Raw genomic sequence first — 25,336 nt, 5'->3', positions numbered from 1 at the left:
GGGGGCAGAACAGGTTTCAGATACAAGATATTAAGCATACACGGACTTCAGATTGAACTGGTTGCTTGCTTTGCAAGTTTTCATTTCCCAAATGACTGCCGTGGCAAGCGCAATACCTACCAGGCTCAACGCCGGTCTCGCGCTGCCGCTTCCCGCGCTCTCAAGGACCCGGGAGGAGGAAGGCGTGAAGGGAATCCCGAAGGCGTGAAAACCTCGCGCATGCGCAGGCCTTCCACCTGCGACAGCCCAGTAGGCCGGCCGAAGCGAGCGGTGATGGGATGTGGGAGGGAGCTCGCTCGCCGCCCCGCGTGTGCCTATGTGGGGCACGTTACAGCCCCGTGACGTCAGCGCCACGCAGGCAGCCAGGCAGGCAGATGGCGAGAGCCCCGCGCTGGGCGGCCTCTCCTCGCCGCCGCCACCCCGCCTCTCGCCGCCCGACTCGCCCGCCTCCCTCCCACGGCACACCAGGCAACGTCTCGCGGCACACTAGTGTGCCGCGGGACACCAGTTGGGAAACACTGGTTTAGTGTACAGTCATACCTCGAGTTAAATATGCTTCGGGTTGAGCGTTTTCAGGTTACGCTCCACGGTGACCTGGAAGTAACTGAGCGTGTTACTTCTGGGTTTCGCCACATGCGCAGACGCTCAAAATGACGTCAGGCGCGGAAGCGGCGAAATGCAACCTGCGCACAGTCACGTGTTACGATTTACTCAGGATGCGAACAGGACTCCAGAATGGATCCCGTTCGCATCCAGAAGTACCACTGTATTTGCAAGGAATGTAAAAACATCTTTGTGTGATGTGTATTGGACTGAGAGCAAAAAGAAAGAAAGAAAGAAAGAAAGAAAGAAAGAAAGAAAGAAAGAAAGAAAGAAAGAAAGAAAGAAAGATCCCTCTCCATCCAAAAGTTGTCTGCTCAAAAGAATTCCTCATTTATTGTTACAGATGAACAGGAGGCCTTGAAATCTATCATGAAGGATTTGGCTGCACTCAAGATGAGCCGGCGCCCCAGATTGTCTGGTTTTGAAAGCATGAAAACCAAAGACTCTCCACATTCAAACAGACAGGTAGGTAGTATGTTCCTGAAAGCTGCTGCTTTGCCTGCCTTGTAATTGGCTGTTATTAACATAATGCCTGCTGAGCCAAATGGATTTCACAGTTTTATCCTAATAAAAACCAAGGCAGGTCAGAAGGTGGTGCCTTATGTTTGCCGTTTGTTGGGTGGTCTTGTTATTTAGAAATTAGAATGTTTGCTTTGGATTTTCTTCTCCTTTTCCCTGCCTCAGATTTTAGACTTCCAACTGCTTTTCTTATTATTGCACAGGTAATTTTAATTTTTCCTTCATCAGCAAGCAGGAGACCAGGGCATCAAAGAATTATCTCCTACTCCCACAGATGGCAGTGCCAGCTACTGCTCCTGTGCTTTTACTAAGGTTTTTTTTTTCTTATTTAAATTGTATACCACCCTGGGAGTCTCACACTGAAGTGTATCTTATAAATGCAATAATAAATGCTCCAAGCCTTCATGGTTAAACTCCTCTTTCATTTCTAAGCCCTTTGCTCAAAATCTAATCAGTGGCAGGAAAACTCATCTGACCAACTCTTCTGAGATTTTTTGACCATAGTGAAAGTTCAACATAGCTTTTCAAACTTAATTCCTCGGCCACTGCAGATGCCTTCTTTCATGGAGAGTCCTTCAGCTAATACTGTAAACCAGGGCTGACTAATGTGTGCCTCCAGATGTTGCTGAACCACAACTCCCATCAGCCCCAGCCAACATGACTAATGGCTAGGAGTGGTGGGAATTTTAGTTCAGCATCTGGAGGCACACAGGTGAGCCACCTGTGCTACAGCAACTATAATTCCTCTTATCCTAACTTGAGCGCTAAGCCTTATTTTGGACATTCTTTTGCTGCCTGCTTTTCTTGCTTCCAGACAGAGAACATGAGATTCTCTGGTCAGCGGGCTGGAGAGCAGGCAGCCTCACTCACACTGGGAAGACATGTGATAGGAGAGAGTTGTGATTGTGTGAGTGCAGTCCCAACCTCACCTAGGGACAAATTTGGATGCCTTTCTGTCCAGAGAGTTCTATCTTTTTCATGTTTCACTCCTGTTTGTCATGGTGGGTTATGTAGCTTTCCAGATGGCTTGAATTATTAGTAACATTGATTCTGCTGAAATTGAGATGGGTCTCTTCCTTGGAAATGAGGTCAGGTATTTTTTCTGCAGCCCCATCTTTTGGACAGGGTGCAGTTAATGCTTGCTGCCTCCTCTCCTGCTTGCTGACCAGAGAGGAACATAATCATAAGTCCAGCTTTCCCTTTTCATTTACAAATGTAACATTGTATTTTTTCTTCCCATTTAAGAAAAAGCACAGTACCAGCAACTCAGCTGTCCTGAGCAACCAGTGTGTGTGTGCAGCAGAGGACAAAAAGGCTCAGGTAAGCAAACCTCTTCCCTGTCCTATACTGTTAGAAATTGAGGAGATATTTATATTTTTAGGTGTGTGTAAAATATGTTAAGGGACACGGGTGGCGCTGTGGGTTAAACCACAGAGCCTAGGACTTGCTGATTAGAAGGTCGCGGTTTGAATCTCCGCGACGGGGTGAGCTCCCATTGCTCGGTCCCTGCTCCTGCCAACCTAGCAGTTCGAAAGCACGTCAAAGTGCAAGTAGATAAATAGGTACTGCTCCGGCGGAAAGGTAAACACCGTTTCCGTGCGCTGCTCTGGTTCGTCAGAAGTGGCTTAGTCCTGCTGGCCACATGACCCGGAAGATGTACGCCGGCTCCCTTGGCCAATAAAGCCAGATGAGCGCCGCAACCCCAGATTTGGCCATGACTGGACCTTTACCTTTAAAATATGTTAACAAAACAAGCAAACAAGAACATTCCATGCTCAAACCTCCTACCATACCCAACATGAGGAGGCATGCATGAAATATACATTGAAAGGAACCTTGGGACACTTCGTTTAGTGGGGCTGTAGATTATGAGGAAGCTGTGGGGTTCATAATCCTTACTCACATGTGACCTCTAGCCAAGACAGTGCCAAGACTAGTTGCATGGCTGAGATGCATGGCTCCCCTGTTGTGCTGCATTTCAGCTACATTTTTTCTGAGATGTAGCAATCTTTCCGTGATACTATGCTGGGGGGGGGGGGCTAAATGAATTTGCTCCACATTTATTCCAGTCCTCCTTGGAATGGAAGCCTTACTAGCACACTCTCCAAAAGCCCCAAAGGTTTGAACATTCTGGGGTCTAGCCAGCAGCCACCTTGAGAACCCCCTTCTCCTTCCTTACAGGAGAACACAGAAGAAGGTCTGGTGCTCCTCCTTCAAAAACATTGGCCTCTGATTTCACCCCAATAAAACCATCCATATTCTGAAGATGTGGATGATATTTTTATTTTTTAAAAAAGCATGGTACACTTAGCATCAGATTTAGTTTGACCCACAATCTGGAGCGACATGTCTTTTTTTCCTTCAAAATCCCAAAATGCCCTGAGACTTAACCTCAGTTTTGCCATATAGTCTTAAGGCCTGTGTTGGAAAGTACATTATAGCTTACCAAACAGGGTTCATGAAAGGGAAGAAATTAAAATTAACTGCACAGAGTAGTTACAGCAAATCCAAAAAAATCCACAATTTCTGCTCTGTAGTTAACTCACTAATATATTTTATTGTTTTGTGGAAGGAAGGAAATGCCCAAACATATAGCAGGTGAACTAACAATCTCTTCTTTGGCAGAATGACATCCGGATAAAGTTTGAATATAATGGGGAAAAGCGGTAAGTTTTTGTCTTCTTTTCACATACTTAACTATATTTTGGGTACATTTTGTGTGCTTAGTATAATTTGAATCTGGTTTTAATGAAGGGATTAGTTGTTTGCTAAAGAATCTTGATAACCGGTGATAAATTAGATAGGGATAAATTAGAGGAATCAACATCCTGACTAATACAAGAAAGATCCTGTTGCATTCTTTATAAGGTAGTTGTATTTGGAATCCAGTAGAAATTGCAAATGTTTACGATACCCATTAGATAACCTGACTCAATTTGTTAGGAGAGCAGTGAAAAATAATACAGAATGTACTGTTTGTTTGTGTGTATTTGATTTGTATTAAGTAACCATTTTTATTAACAATTAATAACTAAAAATACATAAGTAGGGTACGTTAGCTGGGGTAATGCTGAACAGTAGCCTTTCTATGGACTTCCAACTCCTAGAATTTCTCTCCTGAGTTACAATATGTTACCGAGTTTGGCTCCTACAGGCAGTGACCTTGATGTATCCTTATTAGCCTGATCTGTTTTAGTTGTTATTATTTATTGAATTTATATACCACCCTAATTAAATAAACAGGTGTCACTTACCCTCCCCTAAAATGTCACCTTAACTCACCTTGCCATTACGACACCAGATGTGGCTCCCTATACCTCCCTGTCATACATAGTTAAAATTAAGCGATATTTGGAGAAGACACCTTGAAATCAGTGGCTGTCCATTGATTTCAGTAGGCCTTCTCTAAGGAAAAAACATTGGGTGGTATCCAGTCTTAAAGTTCTAACTAAGCAAGAAAAGGGTCGGAAAAGATCTGCCCACATTTTACATAAGAACATCAGGGTAGCTCACGCATCAATCCACAATCTTGAATATATGGCCCAAATGTGGATCCCTGTTCTTCTGTGGGGTTATGCGAGGGGAGTACAGAGTAACTGGTATGCAGACTGTTTACCTTCTGATCTGTGAACGCCAGCATTATAGCTTTAAGATGTTGGTTGTGCAGAGCCAACTTCAGTTCCTAGGCACAGACATTTTATGTGTGAGTCCTGTGCAGAAATATTCCAGATTTCTGGGGGCATTTGATATTCTTGACATAGGATGCCAGTAGACATTTCTGTTCAGAAGTAAGTCCCTGTGAGTTCAATACATGTTTATTTGTCTTACCCTCTGAGCTCAATACAACTTATTCCCAAATATGGTGACTTCCAGGGGTTAGTCCAATTCTCATCAGCCCCAGTCCACATGGCTAGTGGTCACAGATAATGAGAGATGTCGTCCAACCATATCTGGAGGGGGCACCATGTTGGTTTACAGTCACATGTTTTGCAGGGATTATACATTTTGGGGCAGATGCTTTCTGTTTCAACCTTTAAACACCTGGGGAGGACTTTTCTATGCTGCCAGGCTTATGCAGACAATTAATAAAATACATTTACATAATAGTCGATGGACTCTGATTTTAAATGTGAATGTGTTTTCATTAAATATAAATAAACTGTAAACTGCTTGTGTGTTTTTTTAAAGATATGGTGGAACATAAATATTTTTAGGAATCAGAATAAGAGGCCAGATGAAATGAACATAACACAGTAAAAAAAAAACCTTCCAAACCCTTTCCATACCATAAATATAATTTCTAAGTTAAGTGAGATCGTGGTGGTTTTCTCTGAATATATATATGAATATATATATGTATGTGTGTGTGTATATGTGTGTGTGTGTGTGTGTGTGTATATATATATATATATATATATATATATATATATATATATATATATATGTGTGTGTGTATGAATTTATACACACACACACACACACACACACACACACACAATTCCATTCAAACATAAATATTTAAAGAGATAATGCAAAGATTGTATGATTAAAAAAAGAGTTTGAGTTGCATCTAGGGTTGGTCATACTGTGATTATAGCCACTGAAGTGCTTGGGCGTGAATAGCTTAGGTAAATTAATTTCAGTGGATCTTGAAGTAAAACCTAGCTTGAATGCAACCTTCACTTTGAAATTCAAAATGACAAATATGTACAAGCAGCCACACCCAGGAGATGCTACATTTCCAGTAACATGGGGGCACTGGAAGTTCATCCTTATCAACAACAGGAGCGGCCTGATCCACGCTGCAACACAGCACAGTGCTGCAACTAACTTGGAAGTGAAACCCCAGCCCCCTTAGCGATCATCTTGTATGTTTTCCTGGTCAAGCAGGTGTCTTTGAAATGGGGGACTCGGTAGGGTATGGCTGCCTTACATACCCACTGAAAAGAAAAGCTCAATTGTATGCAAGCAGTAATTATGCAGCTATGTAAGACTTGCTCTCAAAATGCATTTCTATGTGTTTGATTTCAGCAAAGCTGCCAGATCTGACCACAAATATTTAAGTCGGGAATGGTCTGCCTAAAATTACCCCAATCCATCATGACTTTGCTGCTCTGAAAAAACCCAGTGGCGGGGTGGGGAAGCTCAAATGCTTATGCGTGTTTAATGAGCTATTTGCCTTTCATAAGGAGTTTCAGTGCAGATGTGAGCCAAGCTGTGTGCACAGTGTCCAAGTGTTATAATTTCAGTTTATTATTGGATTGGTTTCTCATTACTGTATAAAAAATGTTGTAGACTACTGAGTTGTGTGTGGTTTTTTTTAATAATGAAGACAGCATTTTTAGATGGTTGAACATAGTAGGTTTTTAAGTTAACTTTGCTTTCCATCATGCATGTTATGGAGAGCTCAAGCAATGTTTTTCGAATGCTTGGAAGATCAAGTACAAAGCGTAGATCTCAAAATAATAGTTAACTTACCAAAATATGCAGTGCCAGAAATGGAGAGCTGGAGGTCCCACAACAATAGTAAACTGGTTTGGAAAAATCTGGACGATTATAAATATGATCAAATTAACATACTTTCAAAGACCCCAAAATGAACAATAAAACAGATTTTTTGAACTGTGGTCACTATTTAGTAGGCTTTGGAAAGTCAAATCACAATTAGTATACAGCCATATAATATTTTTGCATTACTGCAAGAGTATCACACACATGCTGTATAGAGTAGCATATATTTATTTTTCTTAATTCTGTTTGCTTGCTTTTTCATGTTTGTTGTATATTAATGTAGATACTGTTTATATGCCAGAATATCTTCTAAATTGATATTTTGTCAGTTCTCACGCACAATTATCATATGTGTGAAGCTGATGAGCACCTAAGAATCTCAGCACATGGTTGGTTAACAGTTTGGGGAAAACACTGCTGCTTATGTAATTGCTTTTGTTGCATGTATTGTTTAGAGCTCATTCTGCTTGTATTATCAGTATCTTTCTATCTCATTCAGAATTATCGCTTTTGCCCGGCCTGTCCACTATGAAGATGTGCAGCAGAAAGTGAAAACGGTTTTTGGGCAGCCGCTAGATCTCCATTACATGAATAACGAGGTACCAAAATACGCCCACATTTTGTTCTCAAACAGTGCTATTCAGATCCAAGGAGAAATACCACCACTCTGAAAAATCCAAACACCTTGGCAAGGGTGGGGGCATGAAAAGAGGCAAAAGTAGCTTTTCACATGGACAACTAACACACTTGCCCAGATCAAGGTAGTCCCATGAGGGGACAATATTACCAAAGAGTATTGGCAGTTTGCAAGTGTATTTGTGGGCTGAAGATATGAGCCCTTTATTGGCTCCCTTTTCAGGTGGCAGAGCAGATGGAACCCTTGCCCGTTCATTTGTACCACCGCAGTCTGCAATGTGGCAAATAGTTATACTGTGTTGTATCCAAACTTAGTCATGCTTACAGAATTGAGTTCATTGAGCCAACTCCAAGCATGACTAAGTCTGGATAAAACCCACTGACTTACCCTTAACAGGAATGTTTTTTAAAGATTAGAACGAGATAATACATAGCATTTGAAACACTTGAAATCACTAAACAGATATTAAGTACAGTCATACCTCGGGTTGAAGTAGCTTCGGGATAAGTATTTTCGGGTTCCCATTCGCGTCCAGAGGTACCACTGTATTGTATTTGCCTCAGGAGAGCGAGGAAAATTCTTAGGGACGACTCACACCCTGGCCAGCACCTCTTTAATCTCCTACCTTCGGGCAGGAGATACAGAAGTATAGTCAGCCGCACCAACAGGTTACCCGTGGGCTGTTGGGCTGCTGAATGAAAAAAAAATAATAGTGATGCAGTTGACTTCCAACAAGCACACAGAGTGCTAACAAGACTGAGTGTATGGGGGGAGGGCACGTTTAAATGCACAGCACACAGGTGGTATAGTGACAATAAAGGTCTGTTCTATTCTCTCCTCTCTCTGACCCCCACTCCACCCCTTCTGAGACGGTTTTGAGTTTTTTGCAGCCTGTATCAAGAAGATTGTGTGGGTGGGATATTACCTGCCCGCAAAAATAACACAACCAGAAATATATCTGGATATTCAGGGGTACTATAACTTGTTTACAGCCTCGAGCCTTTGTAAGTTTAATTTAGAGTAAGTCTGTTAGTTCATTGGGCTTACTCTCAAGTAGGCATACATAATTCAACCTAAGAGCATTTAAAATTCTATCTCGCTGTCTCACTATTTCATCCCTTTGTTGTCTGGAGGATTTAAAATGTAATTTTTTACTGAGTGCCTGTTTTCTTGCATTGTAGTTATCTATTCCTTTGAAAAGTCAAGATGACCTCGATAAGGCAATAGATCTGTTAGACCGAAGTGCAAATGTGAAACGCCTTAGAATATTACTGCTGTCTCAGGACAGAAACCATGTAAGTAAAAATAACATAATGTGCTGCAGTCTCATTTTTGCTATAAGCCCTTACCAGTCATTAAGCAAAACAGTGATGCCCAGTCCACAAGGTGGGTTTGGTCATCTGTTCCACTCAGAGCCTTGCTGCGATAAATCGAAAACCCAACAATTGAAAGCAGGCTCTATCATCCCAGTTGGAATGCAAAGGAAACATCTGTGGAGCCCACTGTTTTGTATAGACCACCAAACTACATGATCTGACCCCCCAGAGCAAATGGGAATATATTTCAGACTGCATTTTTAGTTGCAACGATCCTTTTTTCCTCCCTGGGCTGCTTGTCCGTGGAATTAAAATATTAAGACCCTCCAAACTCAAATTGCTTATTTTTTTCTCTCTCCCTCCCTCCCTAACAGACCAGTTCATCATCCCATTCTGGAATGCCAAAGCAAGTCAGAATCAAAACTTCTCAATCCATGGGAGATGTGAACACTGCCTTCCAGCCACCTGAAACCAGAAGCAGGCACTTGTCCATCAGTGAGTACTAGTGGCCTGGAAGCCAAATTTTTGACATTAATTTCAGTCTATACTAGCAACAATTCTGTTCCTCCAAACACTTTAGGCTGTCACTTAACAGCCTCTAAAGTTTCCCTTTTTTATCAGATATTTTGAACCGTCATTTTCAGTTGAGCGTGCACACACATATACATGTGGAGAGAAACATTAAGAAATCATGAGAGGACAATTCAGTCTTCTAGGACAGTGTCTTGCTGCTGACTTGAAAGTCAACATTACTGAAACAAAAAACTTTAGGTTTTAGGTGTCAGGCCCCCATCCCCAAACCCAATGACAGCAACTCTTATTTGAAAGTAAGGAAGAGGTCTTCATTCAGTCTAATAGCAGTACATGTCCACAAGCAAACATATGGTCCGGGAGTCAAGGTTCTAAGTTACATGAGCAGGCTAAGTGGTTCATATCCTTAAAGGAAGCTGTGATGATGTACCAGCAGTTGATATGCCTCTCCTGCCAAGCTTTTAAAGATGGGAGTGGTGCAAACTCACTTGCAAGACACTCTCTGCCTGTGGTTTTGCTATGCATGTGCAGTCAGGGTGGGTACATCTGATTCGCCTTCATAAGTGGCACCTGTCTCTGTGACAATACCGTGTTGTCCAGCTCTGCCAGCACTTCTTCCTGTTCAGCCTCTCTCTCTCTGGCTGGCCGAAGTCCGTCCTTCTCACAGATAAAGTTCTGCAGCAGCAGCATGGGAGAGAACCAGCAGATCATCTTCCTTCTCTCTGACATTTGAAACCACAAGAGGAGGACCTTCAAGCCCCCCATCTGCTGCTTCTCCTTCCTCTTGAGCTTGGAGCTGTGTGTGCCGGATCCTGACTGAGCCAAGGGGCCCATGACATTGGGCTCTGATTCCAGTTTTTGTTCCAAATCAGTTTTATTCATCTATATTGGATTACTGCACTGTTCTGTGTTGCTGCCTTCAAATATGGTCCAGAGTCTACAGTTGTTCCCAAATGTGGCTACTAGAATGTTCTGGAAGCCAACAATTGTACCATATGACAGCGATCTAATATTAACTACATTGGTTATCTGTTTGTTTCTGGGCTCAGTTTAAAGCACAGGTGCTTATTTTTGAAATCTTTAATAGATTACTGATTTTATTGATTATTTTATTTCTATATAACTTAATATATTCAAAATATCTAAGCGGTGTACAAAAAGCTGAAGCAACAACAGTCAACTTAAACAAAATATTACAGAAAACAGTTACATATAAAAATGTTACATTAAAACAAAGTTGCTAATATATATATCTCAATTCATTTTCCTTCTGATGCACCCTCCCCTCTCAGCCTCCGAGTTCTCACTCAGGATCCAACAAACTCTCAGCTCACTCACAAAAGTCTCACAACGAGAAAAGAAAAGTTCCCTGGAAACAGCCGGTGTAACCTTAGTCCCTCACTCCAGACTTGCTTTTTGTGGGCAGGCCCAAGGTGGCTGATCCTTCCTTAGGCTGCCCACAGCTGTGTCCCATTCAGCTGTACTCTGTGCACTGAGTTCCAGATACAGCAGGTTTACTGAGTTTCCCACAGGGTCACATCTCTTCTGTCCTCTCCTCCTCCAGTTGCTTTAATAGCATTGAACCTGGTAATTTCAAGGGCACCTTTGTTGATATGACTCTGCCTGTCTACCCCCTGAGTCCACCCCCTCCCCAAAGGCATACTCCTCCATTGTCCCCTGAGACAGACAGATGCCAGGAACCTAAGACTGGCCTTGGAGAACCTGCTCTCCAACCCCTTACCATTGGAAGTATGTTAGGCAGGCCTTTTCAGTGGTAGCACCAAGACTCTGGAATAGCAGTCTTCTGGGAGATGCAGCAGGCTTCATTTCCTTTCTTCATTTAGGTAGATTTAGAAGACTTATTCACTCAGACAGGCTATTACTGCTCTGCTATTTTTAAAGTTTTCTTGGTTTCATGCTGCTGCTTAGTTGTTAATGTAAGAAATATTTGTGTTTTAACATTTTATTTGCTTCAAGTGCAGGCCGTTATAGAAAAACAGGATAGAAGTAATAATGGATTTACAAGCACAGTTTTAAAGGGCATGGGGAACTAACCCTTAAGCAGATAACGTGTCTGCCTTCAAGCAATTCGTAAAGAAAAAAATACTTATAAAATAATTTGATACACTCCTATCTCGGTGATCTTAAGAAGAATGAGGGATGGTGCTATGACATGTCATCTTGGTCATTGTGATGAAAGTGTTCCATGCAAAAATCAACTCTCGACCTGAAAGAGGGCTTAATTCCTTATTTGAAAACCTTATTTCATGGTTTGAAAAGGAGCTTACCCTTGACTCACAACAGGATATCATAGCCTCCTGCTTCCTCCATTAGCCAGAAGATGGTGCTAGTGTATTGCAAGTTTTCATTGTAAGGAACAAAAAGAATTCTCTTTGAGTACAGTGGTACCTCTGATTACGAACTTAATCCGTTCCAGAAGTCTGTTCTTAAACTGAGGCGCGCTTTCGCTAATGAGGCTTTGCGCCACCAGTGCCCTTCCACCGTTCCGTTTGTAAACCGAGGTAAAATTCACTAACCAGCACACTACTTCCAGTTTTGCGGAGTTTTTTTACCGAATAGTTTATAAACAGGGCTGTTCTTAAACCAAGGTACCACTGTACATGCTAAATATATATTAACCTTTAAAATTTGGTAGCCTGGAGCTCTTTAAACACAAAATTTTAAGAGAAATCTGCAGGCTTATTTTAAAATTTGAAACAGTCCTACGGAGGCAGCTCTGCTTGAGGTTGGGTATTTCAGCGTACTGACAATATAAAGTGCGAAGATTCTCAGAACCAGCAAGGCATAGGTGACTTCTCACACAAAGTATGAGGTTGTCTCGGGTAGGGTGGAGAAGGTAGTGATGGCTCTAATCTCTTTAATGTTGAGTTACATTGTGCCCCCATGGCAGCCATTTTGTGACAGGCACCCCCAGCACACTCTTAAAATTCAAAATATGCCTGCTGGTCCGAGAAGGTTGGCAATTCGTTACTTAAATTAATAGTTTCATCTAACTGCTTCCATGTGAATCAAGCAGAACTAAAGAAAAGAAGCCAGAAGGGTTAAATTTGATCAGAGTCAATAGTCAAATGTGAGAACGGGGGGGAGACTACATTTAAACTGCAGAGCAGCATCCAAAACACACCCTGTAGCAGAGAAAATACTTCTAAGGGATTTAGACAGCACAACTTCTAGCGTTCCTATGTTAGCAAGAGCCCACATTTGAATTTCCATAAAATAATTGAACTAAGCGTCAAGTGCAGCAGGTCTAAAATGATGGCCTTTTGTTTAGAAGAAATTCACACTAAAGAATAGCCTTTTCTCTATTCCAGGGGTGGGGAAGTGAATCCGGCCAATGGACTGGACGCAGAACTGCCCCACCCTCCACAAGCCACTTTTGACAGGTGGGTGGGGCTGCCAACATGTCAATTATCTAATATCATAGGATACACTCCGAGGCTCTCGGTTGTCTCTTTGCAGTTACTCTGAATAACATTGTCCCCGAGTCTTTCAAAAGTGCAGGAAAGAACAATTCTGTCCCTCCTCCGCTCAGGTGCACTTGACCTTGTGCATCCTTTTAATAAGCAATTCATAATCTTCAGGTTCTCAGACCACAGGTCGAAGTTCACCACCTCCAGGGTATGTTCCAGAGAGGCAGCAACGAATCGCTCGTCAGGGGTCCTACACCAGCATCAACAGCGAAGGAGAATTCATTCCAGAGACCAGTGAACAATGTGTGAGTTCAGTAAAGTGCTCCTCATCTTTGAGTATTACATAAGAAGCTGCCTTTATACCATGTCAGGCCTCTGGTCCACCTAGTAATTTCTACCCTGTCAGCAGTTTCTTGTGGTCTCAAACAAGAGTCTCTTCCAGCTTTTATCAGGAAATGCCATGGATTGAGCCTGAGACCATCTGCATGTGTAGCACATTCTCTGTCTGAGCCATAGCCCTTTCCCAACTTTCTTGGTAGAGTTCTCCATTCTGCCTTTTCATATTGTATTGTGTCTTAGATTATACTGAGTTTGACTTTCTGTGACCTCTTCTAGATGCTGGATCCTTTAAGCAGTGCTGAAAACTCTATATCTGGCAGTTGTCAGTCGTTGGGCCAGTCAGGAGACAGGTATGGACCTTAATGGGTTTGGAATTGATTTTACTGTCGTCCAATTTCTCCTCGGCATGTTTGGGTTGCTAATGAGTTTTCCTTCATGTGAGATTGACAGGGAAACTTGGGGTGTTTCTCTCTCCAGCATTATTTGTCTTGTCTCATTTGTGTTAGCTCTTTTCTTCATATAATAGTAGAGTTGGAAGGGGCCACAAGGGCCATCTAGTCCAGCCCCCTGCAATGCAGGAATCATTTGCCCAACGTGGGGCTGAAACTCACGATCCTAAGATTAAGAGTCTCATGCTTTACCGACTGAGCTATCCAGATGAATTCAGTTACATCTATTTCTTTGCTCCTGGCATTTGTGGGTGAATTGTAGATACTCAAGGACCCTTAGGAGGTACAGATATTGTTAGTCTATTCCTGGCATAGACCCTGTAGTAAATTAATAATAATAATAATAATTTATACCCCGTCCATCTGGCTGGGTTTCCCCAGCCACTCTGGGCAGCTTCCAACAGAACACTAAAATGCAATAACCTATTAAACATTAAAAGCTTCCCTAAACAGGGCTGCCTTCAGATGTCTTTCTAAAAGTTTGGTAGTCAAAGTCAAAACGGATTTACTTTACCACTAAATTCATTTTATTGGCCTCCATACAGTCCCTTACTGTTGCAAGCATGGGTTCAGCACCTCTACCGCTTCCCTTGAATATGATGAGAGAAATACTAGTCATTGGTACAGTGGTACCTCGCAAGACGAATGCCTCGCAAGACAGAAAACTCGCAAAACGAAAGGGTTTTTGGTTTTTTGAGTTGCTTCGCAAGACGATTTTCCCTATGGGCTTGCTTCGCAAGATGGAAACGTCTTGCAAGTTTGTTTCCTTTTTCTTAAAACCGTTAATACAGTTGCGACTTGACTTCGAGGAGCAACTCATAGCACGTGGTGTGGTAGCCTTTTTTGAGGTTTTTGAAGACTTTGGTGATTTTTGAAGCTTTTCCAAAACTTTTCCGACACCGTGCTTCGCAAGACAAAAAAAACCGCAAGACGAAAAAACTCGTGGAATGAATTAATTTCGTCTTGCGAGGCACCACTGTATACTGATGACACCTTACTTCAGAGCCCTAGATGACCTGGCCAGCAGTTTCATGTAGATGTTAAAAAGTATGGGAGATGAGATGGAACCCTGCAGGACCCTATAAGCACAGGTGCCATGAGGACAGCAGTATTCTTCCAGCACTACCTTCTGGAATTTAAGTAGGAATTGGAACCACATTGCCCCTAAACCTGTCGGGCCTCAGAATCCAATTCTGATTCCAGAGGAGATAGCTTTCCCCTCTCTTTGGTGCTGGATAACTCTTCCCCATAACTACTAGCAGTCCAAGAGGGGAGCCAGTCTTCCACTTTTCCATTTTTAGGGGACACAGGAAACATTACACCCTTCTGCAGCACATGCCTATGTCATAGAATACAGCCTCTTTAAAGCACGATCAGGTTTTCTCCTAGGAGACAGGGCTTCACCACTCTCTGCCATACTATATAAAAGACCAGTGCTGAAGCAACACTTGCTGATCTTTCTTTCCAGTATCCAGCTTAGGTGAATCTGATATCCAGCCACATCCCAAAGCTTGCTCCATATGAGCTCTCCGTGTTCCTGACTCTCGGCCACCTGCCCTGCACCTGAACAGAATTCCCCCGCTCTGTGGTGTCTGATATTGAAAGCTGCCAAGAGGTCCAGGATAGCTAGCAGTCTTTCAGTCCCCTTGTCATATGTTATCGCATTGCATCAGGGTAACCAAATCAGGTTCTTTGATGACAAAAACCAAATGGGAATGGATCCAGATTGTTTAGCTGGATAACTTGCATTACTATAATGAGGAAAGCTGTATTTTGCCCAACGAGGGAGGAAACTGGATCGTATGTTTTTAAAAATGTAAAAGATACATTAAAATTTAAAATATATGCTAAAAAATGGATTGCATCTTTGGGGTGGGAATTTTACAGTTAGCTATGTGCCCTGGCTGAATTTTTCTGAAAGTGATACCCAGTTTGTGGATGGGGGAACCCAACAGATTGTGTAAATTCTCTGTTCAGTTATGCATATGTTTATATGCAGAAATCCCACAATACTGCATTGGATGTGAATAAATGATTGTAATTTATTCAGGTTTAGGCTATCCAGCTTCTTCCTAAGTCGTGAGAGGGGGCATCACATTAAGTTGTAACACAGGCCATTCTTAGCCCAGTTTATAGGTACAAATCTTAATTCTTTCTCCCTCCAAACAGTCTTTCCTACAGAAAATCCTGCATGTCCAGGGCCCAGAGTTTCCCAGACAACAGGCAGGATTTTTCAGGTATGTCTGTATAGTTTTTAAAATAATTATTTGAGCTGATGGCTGTTGACAGATAACAGGAGAAAGAAACTCCTACCTTGTTTGTTTCTGTGTTGTGTGTTGGCTGCTCCTAGTCAAGATTCTATATTCTCTTTTCTGATTGCAGAAAGACATTTTGAAATGTGCAGACAACTCCTCTGTCACTTGCCAGCAGCTACCTGGCTTCTAGTCTAATCAGGGTGGAAGATACTGATGTGGAGCCACATCTCGTTTGCCTCTCCTATTCCTTTGCCACCGATCGGTTGAATGTTGCTGGGTCAGGGAGAGAATTAACAGTTTTCAGGATACGTGCTTATGCATTGGTTTATCTTCCCTCCTGAAACCACCTGTAAGGAGGAGGTGGACTTAAACTAAGAAACTTATTTTAACTACCAGAAGGGCAAAGATGAAAATAAGCTAATAACTTATTCTGTGGGCTGCATTTTTTCAGACAAAGTGCTGTGTGCCATCTGCCCTGCCATCAGTGGAAAAGGAGCTGGATTTCAGTGATCTGCATACTTCAATGGGTTCTAGAATTTAAGATTTAAATGTATTTAGCGAACCTTTTCTTCCAGTCATGAGACTTGTGGATTTCCCTCCACTTTGGGTCATTCATCTGTGCATGTTCCTTAAGTTAACTTGTTTTGCTTTGTCTCCCTCTATCCAGATCGTGAGAATCAAATCCATGACAAAGCAGAGAAAGGAGGGACCTACCCTCGGCGTTACCATGTCTCCATGCAGCACAAAGATTATAACGATGGTGGGTGTGCTTGCACTGCAAGAAAGCACCCTGCTTTTTATCTTAATGATAGGGTTGCCGTTAGACATCTCTCCCAAGGGGAACTATCTGCATTTCCCTAGTGGCTAGGCCTATCTCTGCTTCTCTGACTCACTTTTCTTAAAATTGCTTGGGAGAACTCAATGGAAGCAGGAGGAGTGACAAATACAAGTGAGAATAAGACTTTCCTTCCTTCTCTTTTCCTGTAGTTGAATAGCTCAAGAAGAACAGAGAGAAACTCTGTTTCTTGCATGCGAACCACTGGTGAAGCAAGTTGTTGGCCTGTGCACTACAGGATTAATCCAGAGCAGAGTTGTCCAAAGCTTAGGTTTTTGCAAACTCAGAAGTCATGCCTGCAAGGGCTTCTTGCTCTGTCCCCAACCCTGATTCCCCACCCCCACCCTGTAGCCAGACAGTTTTATTTGCAAACTTTGCTTTCATAACGTTTTCTAACAGGACGAAGGACCTTCCCACGTATTCGACGTCACCAGGGTAACCTCTTCACACTAGTGCCATCAAGCCGCTCCTTGAGCACCAATGGGGAGAACCTTGGCCTAGCATTGCAGTATCTGGACTCCCGGGGGCGCCTGCGGAGCGCGGACAGTGAGAATGCTCTCACCGTGCAAGAGAGGAACATTCCAACCAAATGTAAGCAGTCTGTTCCAGATTTGCGAAATGCAACACTATTGTGCTTTCCAGTGCATTCAAGATGGACAAAAGGAAGCACTTGTTCAAATTGATACAGGGTTTTGGGGTGGCCACTAACACAGGTGGCTTTTTAACATATAAAATTGACTCTCAGTGGCTCTACACCCTGAGGGTTTGGAATAAAGCTTCTGTTTACCAGGTACTAAGAATGAACAATAATATGAGATGCTATGTCTTGTCATGCTTACGAGCTTTCCTGGGGCTACTGACGAGATAGAGTGTGATGCTACATCGAACTGTTTGATGTTTAATATCAGTTCTTATAAACTGCAGAAGGACGGAGAGAAATGTGTGAAAAGCTGATGTTGTGGTCCTAAAGGCCCATCAAGCAGAAGTCAAGTTTTAAGAACTCTTATCATCAGAGCCAAACATTATATGCCACACCTTGAATCTTTGATAGGTGGCATCTCTAGCTTAGAGACTGGAATTATCTCCGTTTCATTTAGTAATGCAGGTATAAATAGCGTCTGTTGACGGGTGTAGAAGACTATTCTTGAGGATGTCATTATAAACTGAGAATTCCTTCTGTATTTGGCAGCTCCAAGTGCCCCAGTTAATTGGCGGCGAGGGAAGCTCCTGGGGCAAGGTGCATTTGGCCGTGTGTACTTGTGCTACGATGTGGATACAGCCAGAGAACTTGCAGCGAAACAGGTCCAGTTTGACCCAGACAGTCCTGAAACAAGCAAGGTACTTGAATGATACCACTGGGAACACTGTCTAAAGTAAATGTTCGTATTTGGAAATACCGTGCTAAGTAACAGACATTCGAACGAAGCATGATTTGTATAGAGATATCATGGTTGGTTCTTTCCCTTAGAATCCCCAAATGCAATCCCACTGCACTCAAGACTGCCAAAATTATTTACAAAACTTCACCACGTCACCTTTCCCTTTACCATTGGCTGGCACAAGTAACCAACACCTTTCCCCAAGTAGGCTGGAGAAGCTAAGCACCTTCCTCTTTATTTGTCTTTGACTCCTATTAATCAGCTAATAGTAACCATTTTGTTAATCTGGTTGCCACCCTAATAGAAATAATTCAAAGTGGAAATTGTTAATAACATCAAAGTAGTGGGGAAACTAATTTCTAGGCAAGTTCCTCCTGAGAACTTGTCGCTGCTGCCAAGTTCAAATGTGGTTCAGTAGTTGGCTGTTTGGACTTGAGTGAGGATCCTGGTATGAAAAAGTGCTTTATCCCCCAGTTTCCCCCAGTTTGGACATAATGGGAAACTGATTTAACACACCACAACATCTTCCTCAATGGGGGAGCATGCAGGCACACACATTCTTAGCGCAGTGAACTAACTGGCTCTCTCCATGCCTGCAGGAAGTGAGTGCTTTGGAGTGTGAAATTCAGCTGTTGAAGAACCTTCAGCATGAGCGCATTGTCCAGTATTATGGGTGCTTGAGGGACCGAGCAGAGAAGACCCTGAGCATATTCATGGAGTACATGCCAGGGGTAAGAATTGAGCTAGTCCTCTAGAAAGTGATTGCCGTCTGCTTCTGACCTGCAGTGGATTTGCAAGATTATTTCCTTGTTGTTGAAGCCCTCTTCAATACCTTTCCTGCTTTTCCTGTGAAGGGTTCTGTCAAAGACCAGCTGAAGGCCTATGGTGCACTGACGGAAAATGTGACCCGGAAGTACACTCGGCAGATTCTTGAAGGAGTCTGCTACCTTCACAGCAACATGATTGTACATAGGGATATAAAGGGTAAGAGATGCCCACATGACTTGAGCCAGTTCCCTCAACCTGGTCTCTCTTCCTCTTCTTGGCTCCCCTCTTCATGTATTGACTGCTAATACCCTGCAAGGTAGAGTTAGTGACAGACTTCGAATCACTGTTGCTTCCCTCTCCCTCCCCATCTCCCTCCTTCCTTCCCCCTTCTTAGGAGCCAATATTCTCCGGGACTCGGCTGGCAATGTGAAGCTTGGGGACTTTGGGGCCAGCAAACGGCTGCAGACAATCTGCATGTCTGGGACCGGCATCCGTTCTGTCACTGGCACGCCCTATTGGATGAGTCCAGAGGTGATCAGCGGCGAGGGTTACGGAAGAAAAGCCGACGTCTGGTGAGAAGTTGCTTTGTTCTGTTTGTTTGCTGCATAGTTCTAGCCAGGATTTCTGTGTACCTGAAGTCCATAAGCTTTTAACCTTCTTACTAGGAGTACAAGGAACATTTCTGGAAAAGGAAAGTGACATTTTTGTCCAGAATACCCCTGACTCAAATGACATACTTGGTTAGTCTTCCAGCTGCTTGTATCTGCTCTCTGTTTGGGCAGGGACTGAGTTCACTTCCTAGCAAGGATTAATTTATGTTGTAAAAGGTGGCTGAATGGTACACCCTCTGACCACTAACTCTAGATGTGTAAGGGTAGCTTTTCAGTGATAAGGGGCTGAACTTTTAGAACCAAGGGCAGTTTTTCCATCATCATATACGCCATCCTTTCTTCAATTAATTCTGCCTTGAGAAGTGTTCTTCATGCTCAATTCTTGTCTCTCCTCCTAAGAAGCCAAACACTTGAGTGTCTACAAATGTGTCCTTGACACATTTCTGAGTGTGTCCTTTATCGCATATCTGCAAGGCTAGCATTTAGGCTGCCTCTTACATTTTTTTAATAAAAAAAAATTAAAGCTCCTGCCGAGGCCACATCTGGAAGAGCTTCAAGCCATTCCTCTGTGGCCTTTTCTTTGAATTTCCAGGGCTGAACTCTGATAATAATAATATATCCTTTATTAGGCATAGCAAACCACACATTATCAAATTCTAATAGAATTAACTTCTGTACATGTGTACTGTAGGAATAAAATGAGGTGTGTGAGTTCAGTGGATCTCCAGAAAAAAAGCTATTTCTCCAGTTGAGTTATGTTGTAAGAATATTTATCATTTTCTCTAGCTTCGTTCGGAATTGAAAGTTGGATGATCTGACGTAGTTTGACTTGGCCAAAGAGATGAAGTATTTTAAAATAATCTGGCTTCTGAGTCACTTGCTTTTTCAGCTTTGTTTGATATTGGTTCTCTATTCAGCCCTCTATGTCCCGATCCTCCTAAATGATCCACAAAAGCTTATGCCCCAATATATTTGTTTGTAAGGTGCCACAAGCTTCTTTGCTGTTGTTTTTAGGTTGCAGCAGGCTAACTCCACTTCTCCTCCTTAATTTATCTTGATTGTGCCCGTTGTGTGGGTGTCACGGGAACTGCCACAAGAAACTCCAGCGCTGCCTTTCGTTTTCTAATACAGATCATTGAATTCTATGTTCTCCCATCCCCAGGAGCCTTGCCTGTACTGTTGTGGAGATGCTAACAGAGAAGCCGCCCTGGGCAGAGTATGAAGCCATGGCAGCCATTTTCAAGATTGCCACACAGCCAACTAACCCCCAGCTGCCTTCCCACATTTCAGAAACTTGCCGGGACTTTATAAAGCGGATCTTTGTAGAAGCCCGGCAGAGACCCTCAGCTGAAGAGCTGCTCCAGCATCACTTTGCACAGCTCCCATACTGAATTGCCCTCCCCAGAAACAGTACTTCTTCCTTGGCTTTTAGCATTTTCTCCTTGGGAGGATGCTGTGCTGTGGCCCTTATCCGAGCAGCAGCTCCAAATAAATGCTGGCACAGCTGTCTTATTTGCCTAGAGGGGCAGTCGGTGTTTGAGGAGCAAGGCAGGAACGTCAGTTGCTTTTATCTGGATAGATTCTTCTTTGGATTGATGCTTCTAGCAGCTGTGCAACCTACATCTGCATCTCTGTCCTTACCTGGCTGCCGCCATGGAATGTTTGGTGGCATGCTTCCCACAAGCATACGAGCTGGGAGCGGCTTAGGAACCACCTCACTTGAATGTAGCTGTGTATCAGAAGCTGGTCCAAAGTGGAAGGGGGCTTGTGGTGTGATAGCTTCTAAAACTTGTGATAGCTTCTAAAAGCTACAAAAATGTGTGTTGGCTAGCATTCTGTGTTCCGCAGTTCCCCAGGACTATTGTCAAGTGCCACAGAGAACATGGACTCAGTTATTATATATAATAATTATTATATATTTTATTAAGTATTCAGCATCTGAAAGTGTTCAGAAAATATTGATTTAGAAGAATATGTGAATAGTGTTGTTTTTTTATATAATGACAAACCCAAGGAGCTGGAGGCAGAGTTGTACTTTCTTTCTGTTTGCCTTTTAACTCTCTCCTATCCACATTTCTGGATGATGAGATGGGGGTTACAGTGGAACACAAGCACAACGAGGCCTACACAGCAGTGGCCCCTGAATGAAACGAGGGAATCGAGCTTCATTTTGACAGGGCTGTCTGAAGGTGCAATTCAGGACTGTGTCTATGCAATAACTGTGCTAACACAGGATTTATTATCTGGCACAAAAATCAGCATCCTAAGATTCAGTATTTCTAACTTTTATTTATTTTAATTTAATTCTTTTCAAAGCAAGTTTCTGGTCTTCATGGCTGCAGAGAAACTCTAAATGTGGAGGGTTTGAGAGGGGCTGGTGACTTCTTAGAAGTCACTGGGGGCTGAGCAGGATACAGCAGTTGTGGCATGTGCTTAGTGCCCTTGCACAAAGAGCAAAAGCCAAATAAATAATCAAAAACAATATATACAGATTTTTACTTTATTTGCATAATTTATTGAGATCATGGAATGTGACATTTTTATGGATTGTTTTAGCACAGAGTATCACATGCTGGATATAGACAGGGGTTGCCGTAGGACAGCTATTGCTCGCAGCTGATGAGAAAGAGCCCTACATTGGGAGTTTCATACAGCTGGCCTATCATGCAGCTGTTAATAGCTTTCCTATGAAAATGCTGTTCCTTTGAAACTTCAGGCTCTTCTATATCTGTTAGATGTCTTCTTCCACCCAGGTATTTTGTGCAGAACAGCCGCTGGTGCCATACTCAGTTTTTTGCCAGTCCTTCAAACCAAAGAAATTTCCAGTGCTGCCAAGGTCTTATTTCAGGGAAAGGTGAAAGACTGCTGCTAAGCCTAATAAAGACATTTGTTTTGAGGTTTTCATGTGATCTTGGATAAAAATAGTTTTATAAATGGAAGACACATGCCTGAGCAGCGCAGGCGAGGGAGATATTTATGCAAAAGCTGTACTTGTGATTGTGTTTTCATAGAGTCATCTAATCTAGCAGTTGTGTGAAACAAAGGGACAAGGCCTGATTTCAAATGTGCATTATCTTTTGGCTAGGAATCCTGGGGATTTTTAAAGGGGAAGTCATGACAAACTTCATTGCAGGCAATCTAAGCAGTATCCTCTTTCAACTAACTGTTTGGCGGCCAAGGGAAATTTGCTTGTTTTGCTGTATAAAACCTCGGACTGGGAACCAGATGCAGTCAGACAGGGCCTGCGTAACATAAAGGACCTGCTCACATTCCAGAAATGTTCGCTTCAAAAAATGCACTTCCTAGGATAGCTGAACAATTTGACCAATGTGTTGTGCTGCAAAAAAAAAAGTGTACTTCTGTTGTGTCATGCTTCCAATCACCTGCTCTTAGCCTTTAAAAGAGGTAAAATTTATCCCTCCTCTTTCCAGCCAAGAGTCATTTACAACAGGCACGTTGACACCGTCTTAGGGTAGCCAGCTGTTTTCGTCTCTGCATAGTTGAGGATTGCTACCATCCCTCAGCTTTTTACAGGGCTACAGATGTTTACTTAAATCACAAGCTGGCAGCCTACCAGCTTGACATGTTGATTAACAGCCAGCATGCTTCCAGTGGACCTGCAGCAGTATATCTGAAGCAGAATGCAGTCATCATGTGAATAAAATGTAGCAAAGGTAAGAGTTCTTTCCTTGTAGCAGTGATAAGGTGTAAATGTAGTTTCTCTGCTCTGTTTAAGGCAGGCATGACCCTGACCACTGGTCGTTAGCTAGGGATGATGGGAGTTGTTGTCCCAAAACAGCTGGAGGGCCAAGTTTGGCCATGCCTGGTTTAAGGCTTCCACAATGCTACTTTTAAGACTGGATGCTGTTTTCTGAGGGGAGAATCCAGGATTTAAGGAAGTACGTAGTGTGAGTTGTTCCTTTCAGGTAACAGAGGCTCAAAAAACCTGCAGTGATTCTCTCCCCCACCCCCTTTATCTCACCTGCCAACATGTTTGAAGGACTTGAAGAGAGGCCTGAAATGTTTGTTGTCCTGAAACATGCCCACCCTCAGCCCAAACTGTGGTCTGTGTATCCTGTGACTTGGCAAATGCCCGGCAGCAGGCTTTCCCTCCACCTGTCTCCAATAATGTGATTATTTTGGCTGGGCTCCCCCTTTGTATGATACACTCCAGAACCCAGACCCAGAGCCTCTGATTAAGCCTAAGAAATAAGCCAAAGCATTACTTGTATGGTCAACAATGCACTTTTACAAATGTGTGTATATCATTCCCTATTTGTTATGCTTTTTACATCATGTAAACAAATGATGGTGCCTCTTATCTTTTTTATTTATGCTGTGTTTGTTGATTTTTATAGATATGTATAGCAACTGTTATGGGATGGGAAAGAAATTGACACCTTCATGAATTTTAAAAGTGGGGAGAGAAGCAGCTGGTTTTGCAGAAAATTTGAATATAGTTTTATAACAAAATGTGTTAAGCCAAAATACCTCTTTGTTTCCTCATGCACCCATTGGGGCAGTGGGAATGTTGAATTCGTTTCATAGAAATAGCATAGATCCCAATAATAAAATATCTGGAATGGGTTGTTTTATGAGCAATCTATCCATAGGCTTTGTCCAGGAGTCCTGGTTAGGTTTATTACAAATCTGATTAAATTGTTGCAGCGCACAGTGTCACCAGTGTAAATCTTACTTAAGTTACTGGATGGGCACATCCATTTGCATAACCTTTATTGGATGTCTTCAACCTGGATTTGACATTGACTTGTTGCATATGGATTGATTTATTACCAAAAAATGGCCAGTAACTTACCCCCCCTTCAACCATTTCCAGTAAGAAAGTACCGTAAATTCCTTCTGTAGTATAAAGCCCCATTAATCTGTTCATACTCATTTTCAAGCACTTTGTGGCCCCCTGATACTTTCATTTGCACTTTTGCTTTCAGTAAGTTTCTTGTCCCCATGGGTGCAGATGAGAAAACAGGTTGCTGAAGGATAAATTGCAAATTTTCCCAGATGGAACTGTAACCATATGTGAGGAAAGAAAATAACGGTGTTTTGGGCTTGGCGTGACGATTCTGTATCCTCCAGGTTCACCCTCTTAATGTTCTGCTAAACAGGATTATTCTGTCTTGGTTACTGTGGGTGTGAATGATTCAAACACATCTTAAAATAGCTTTTTGCATTGGAGAAAGCTACCCTTGCCAGACAGCCTTTATTTCTTCTCTTATTGGCCTTTAGAAGAACAGCTGCATTCCTGGATGTGTGATATGGGGGCTGTTCTAATATCTGATTTCAGGGTAAAGTTTTAGAGAAGAATATACCTTTATTACATTATAGTCCAAAGCAGTTGAAAGGAAGTCCCACTGACTATTGCAGTTTGCTTCTACCAAGATTGCTGCCTCTACAGCACAGCAGCATGATTATGAAATTGCTATGTGGAAACTAGAAGATTGCACATTTTCCTTCTCAATCTGCTGATCTGTAATCCAGAGTATTACCTATAGATTTAAATTGTCTATATTGGAATAAGTGGTTTGATTTATTGAAACCTAAATGGGGGGAACTTAAGTATTTTTAACAAGTGGACCATGTGTGCCTCATAAGCCAGCAGTAGCATTGTGAAGTTTATCAACTGAACCTGGAGTGTACAGAAGACCTTGAACCACTTGTGTCTTTCTGTTTTTATAAATATCTATACTGACCGGGGCTTGCAGTGCAAAGCCGGGCCAAAGTATAACTTTTATTTACAATAAAATAACATTTTTGGCTAGTACTGTTTTGTAAGTACCTCTGTTGTTTGGATGCTTGGGTTATTTAGAGGCAGCTAAAAGGTCTCTGCTCTTGTCAATATGGCAAGGAGTTCCCTCCACCATCAACCTTCCTCACACCTCCCAACTTTATCATGGTATATGCTATTCCCTTTCTGCAAAGTGGAGTAGACTGCAATTTATGAGTGTCTCAACACTAGAAGTCTCTGTAATACCTGATGCCTTATAGACTAACTGGATTGTGGTGGCAGCTCTTGTGGGCGTCTACCTTTCTGTCTGCTGTGGAATGCAGACACAGTTAAGTTACTTCATCTACCTTATATCTTCCTCTCTCTGCTCTAGCAGCTGCTGCAAAATTTGTCAACGCTGGGTCACCTC

General features: G+C 42.5%; 1 protein-coding gene across 1 annotated transcript in view; it reads left to right on the top strand.

The window, feature by feature from the left end:
- Window positions 1-24,963, top strand: part of MAP3K3 (mitogen-activated protein kinase kinase kinase 3) — a 38,784-nt gene extending 13,821 nt beyond the window's left edge. Inside the window, exons 2-17 of the mRNA XM_083469789.1 lie at window positions 947-1,068; window positions 2,368-2,442; window positions 3,748-3,788; window positions 7,133-7,232; window positions 8,452-8,565; window positions 8,961-9,081; window positions 12,720-12,853; window positions 13,164-13,237; window positions 15,506-15,573; window positions 16,259-16,351; window positions 16,826-17,017; window positions 17,616-17,764; window positions 18,405-18,536; window positions 18,660-18,789; window positions 18,968-19,145; window positions 20,347-24,963. Of these exons, the coding sequence (XP_083325915.1) occupies window positions 947-1,068; window positions 2,368-2,442; window positions 3,748-3,788; window positions 7,133-7,232; window positions 8,452-8,565; window positions 8,961-9,081; window positions 12,720-12,853; window positions 13,164-13,237; window positions 15,506-15,573; window positions 16,259-16,351; window positions 16,826-17,017; window positions 17,616-17,764; window positions 18,405-18,536; window positions 18,660-18,789; window positions 18,968-19,145; window positions 20,347-20,575 (1,952 nt within the window). The 3' untranslated portion in view covers window positions 20,576-24,963. The remainder of the gene's footprint in view (window positions 1-946; window positions 1,069-2,367; window positions 2,443-3,747; window positions 3,789-7,132; window positions 7,233-8,451; window positions 8,566-8,960; window positions 9,082-12,719; window positions 12,854-13,163; window positions 13,238-15,505; window positions 15,574-16,258; window positions 16,352-16,825; window positions 17,018-17,615; window positions 17,765-18,404; window positions 18,537-18,659; window positions 18,790-18,967; window positions 19,146-20,346) is intronic.
- The last annotated feature ends 373 nt before the right edge of the window (window positions 24,964-25,336 follow it).

This window comes from Podarcis liolepis (genome assembly GCF_965112155.1).
Source record: "Podarcis liolepis genome assembly, chromosome: 13".
NCBI lineage: Eukaryota > Metazoa > Chordata > Lepidosauria > Squamata > Lacertidae > Podarcis > Podarcis liolepis.
The sequence above is the reverse complement of the archived record's forward strand: the minus strand, read 5'-3'. Positions and strand labels throughout refer to the sequence as shown.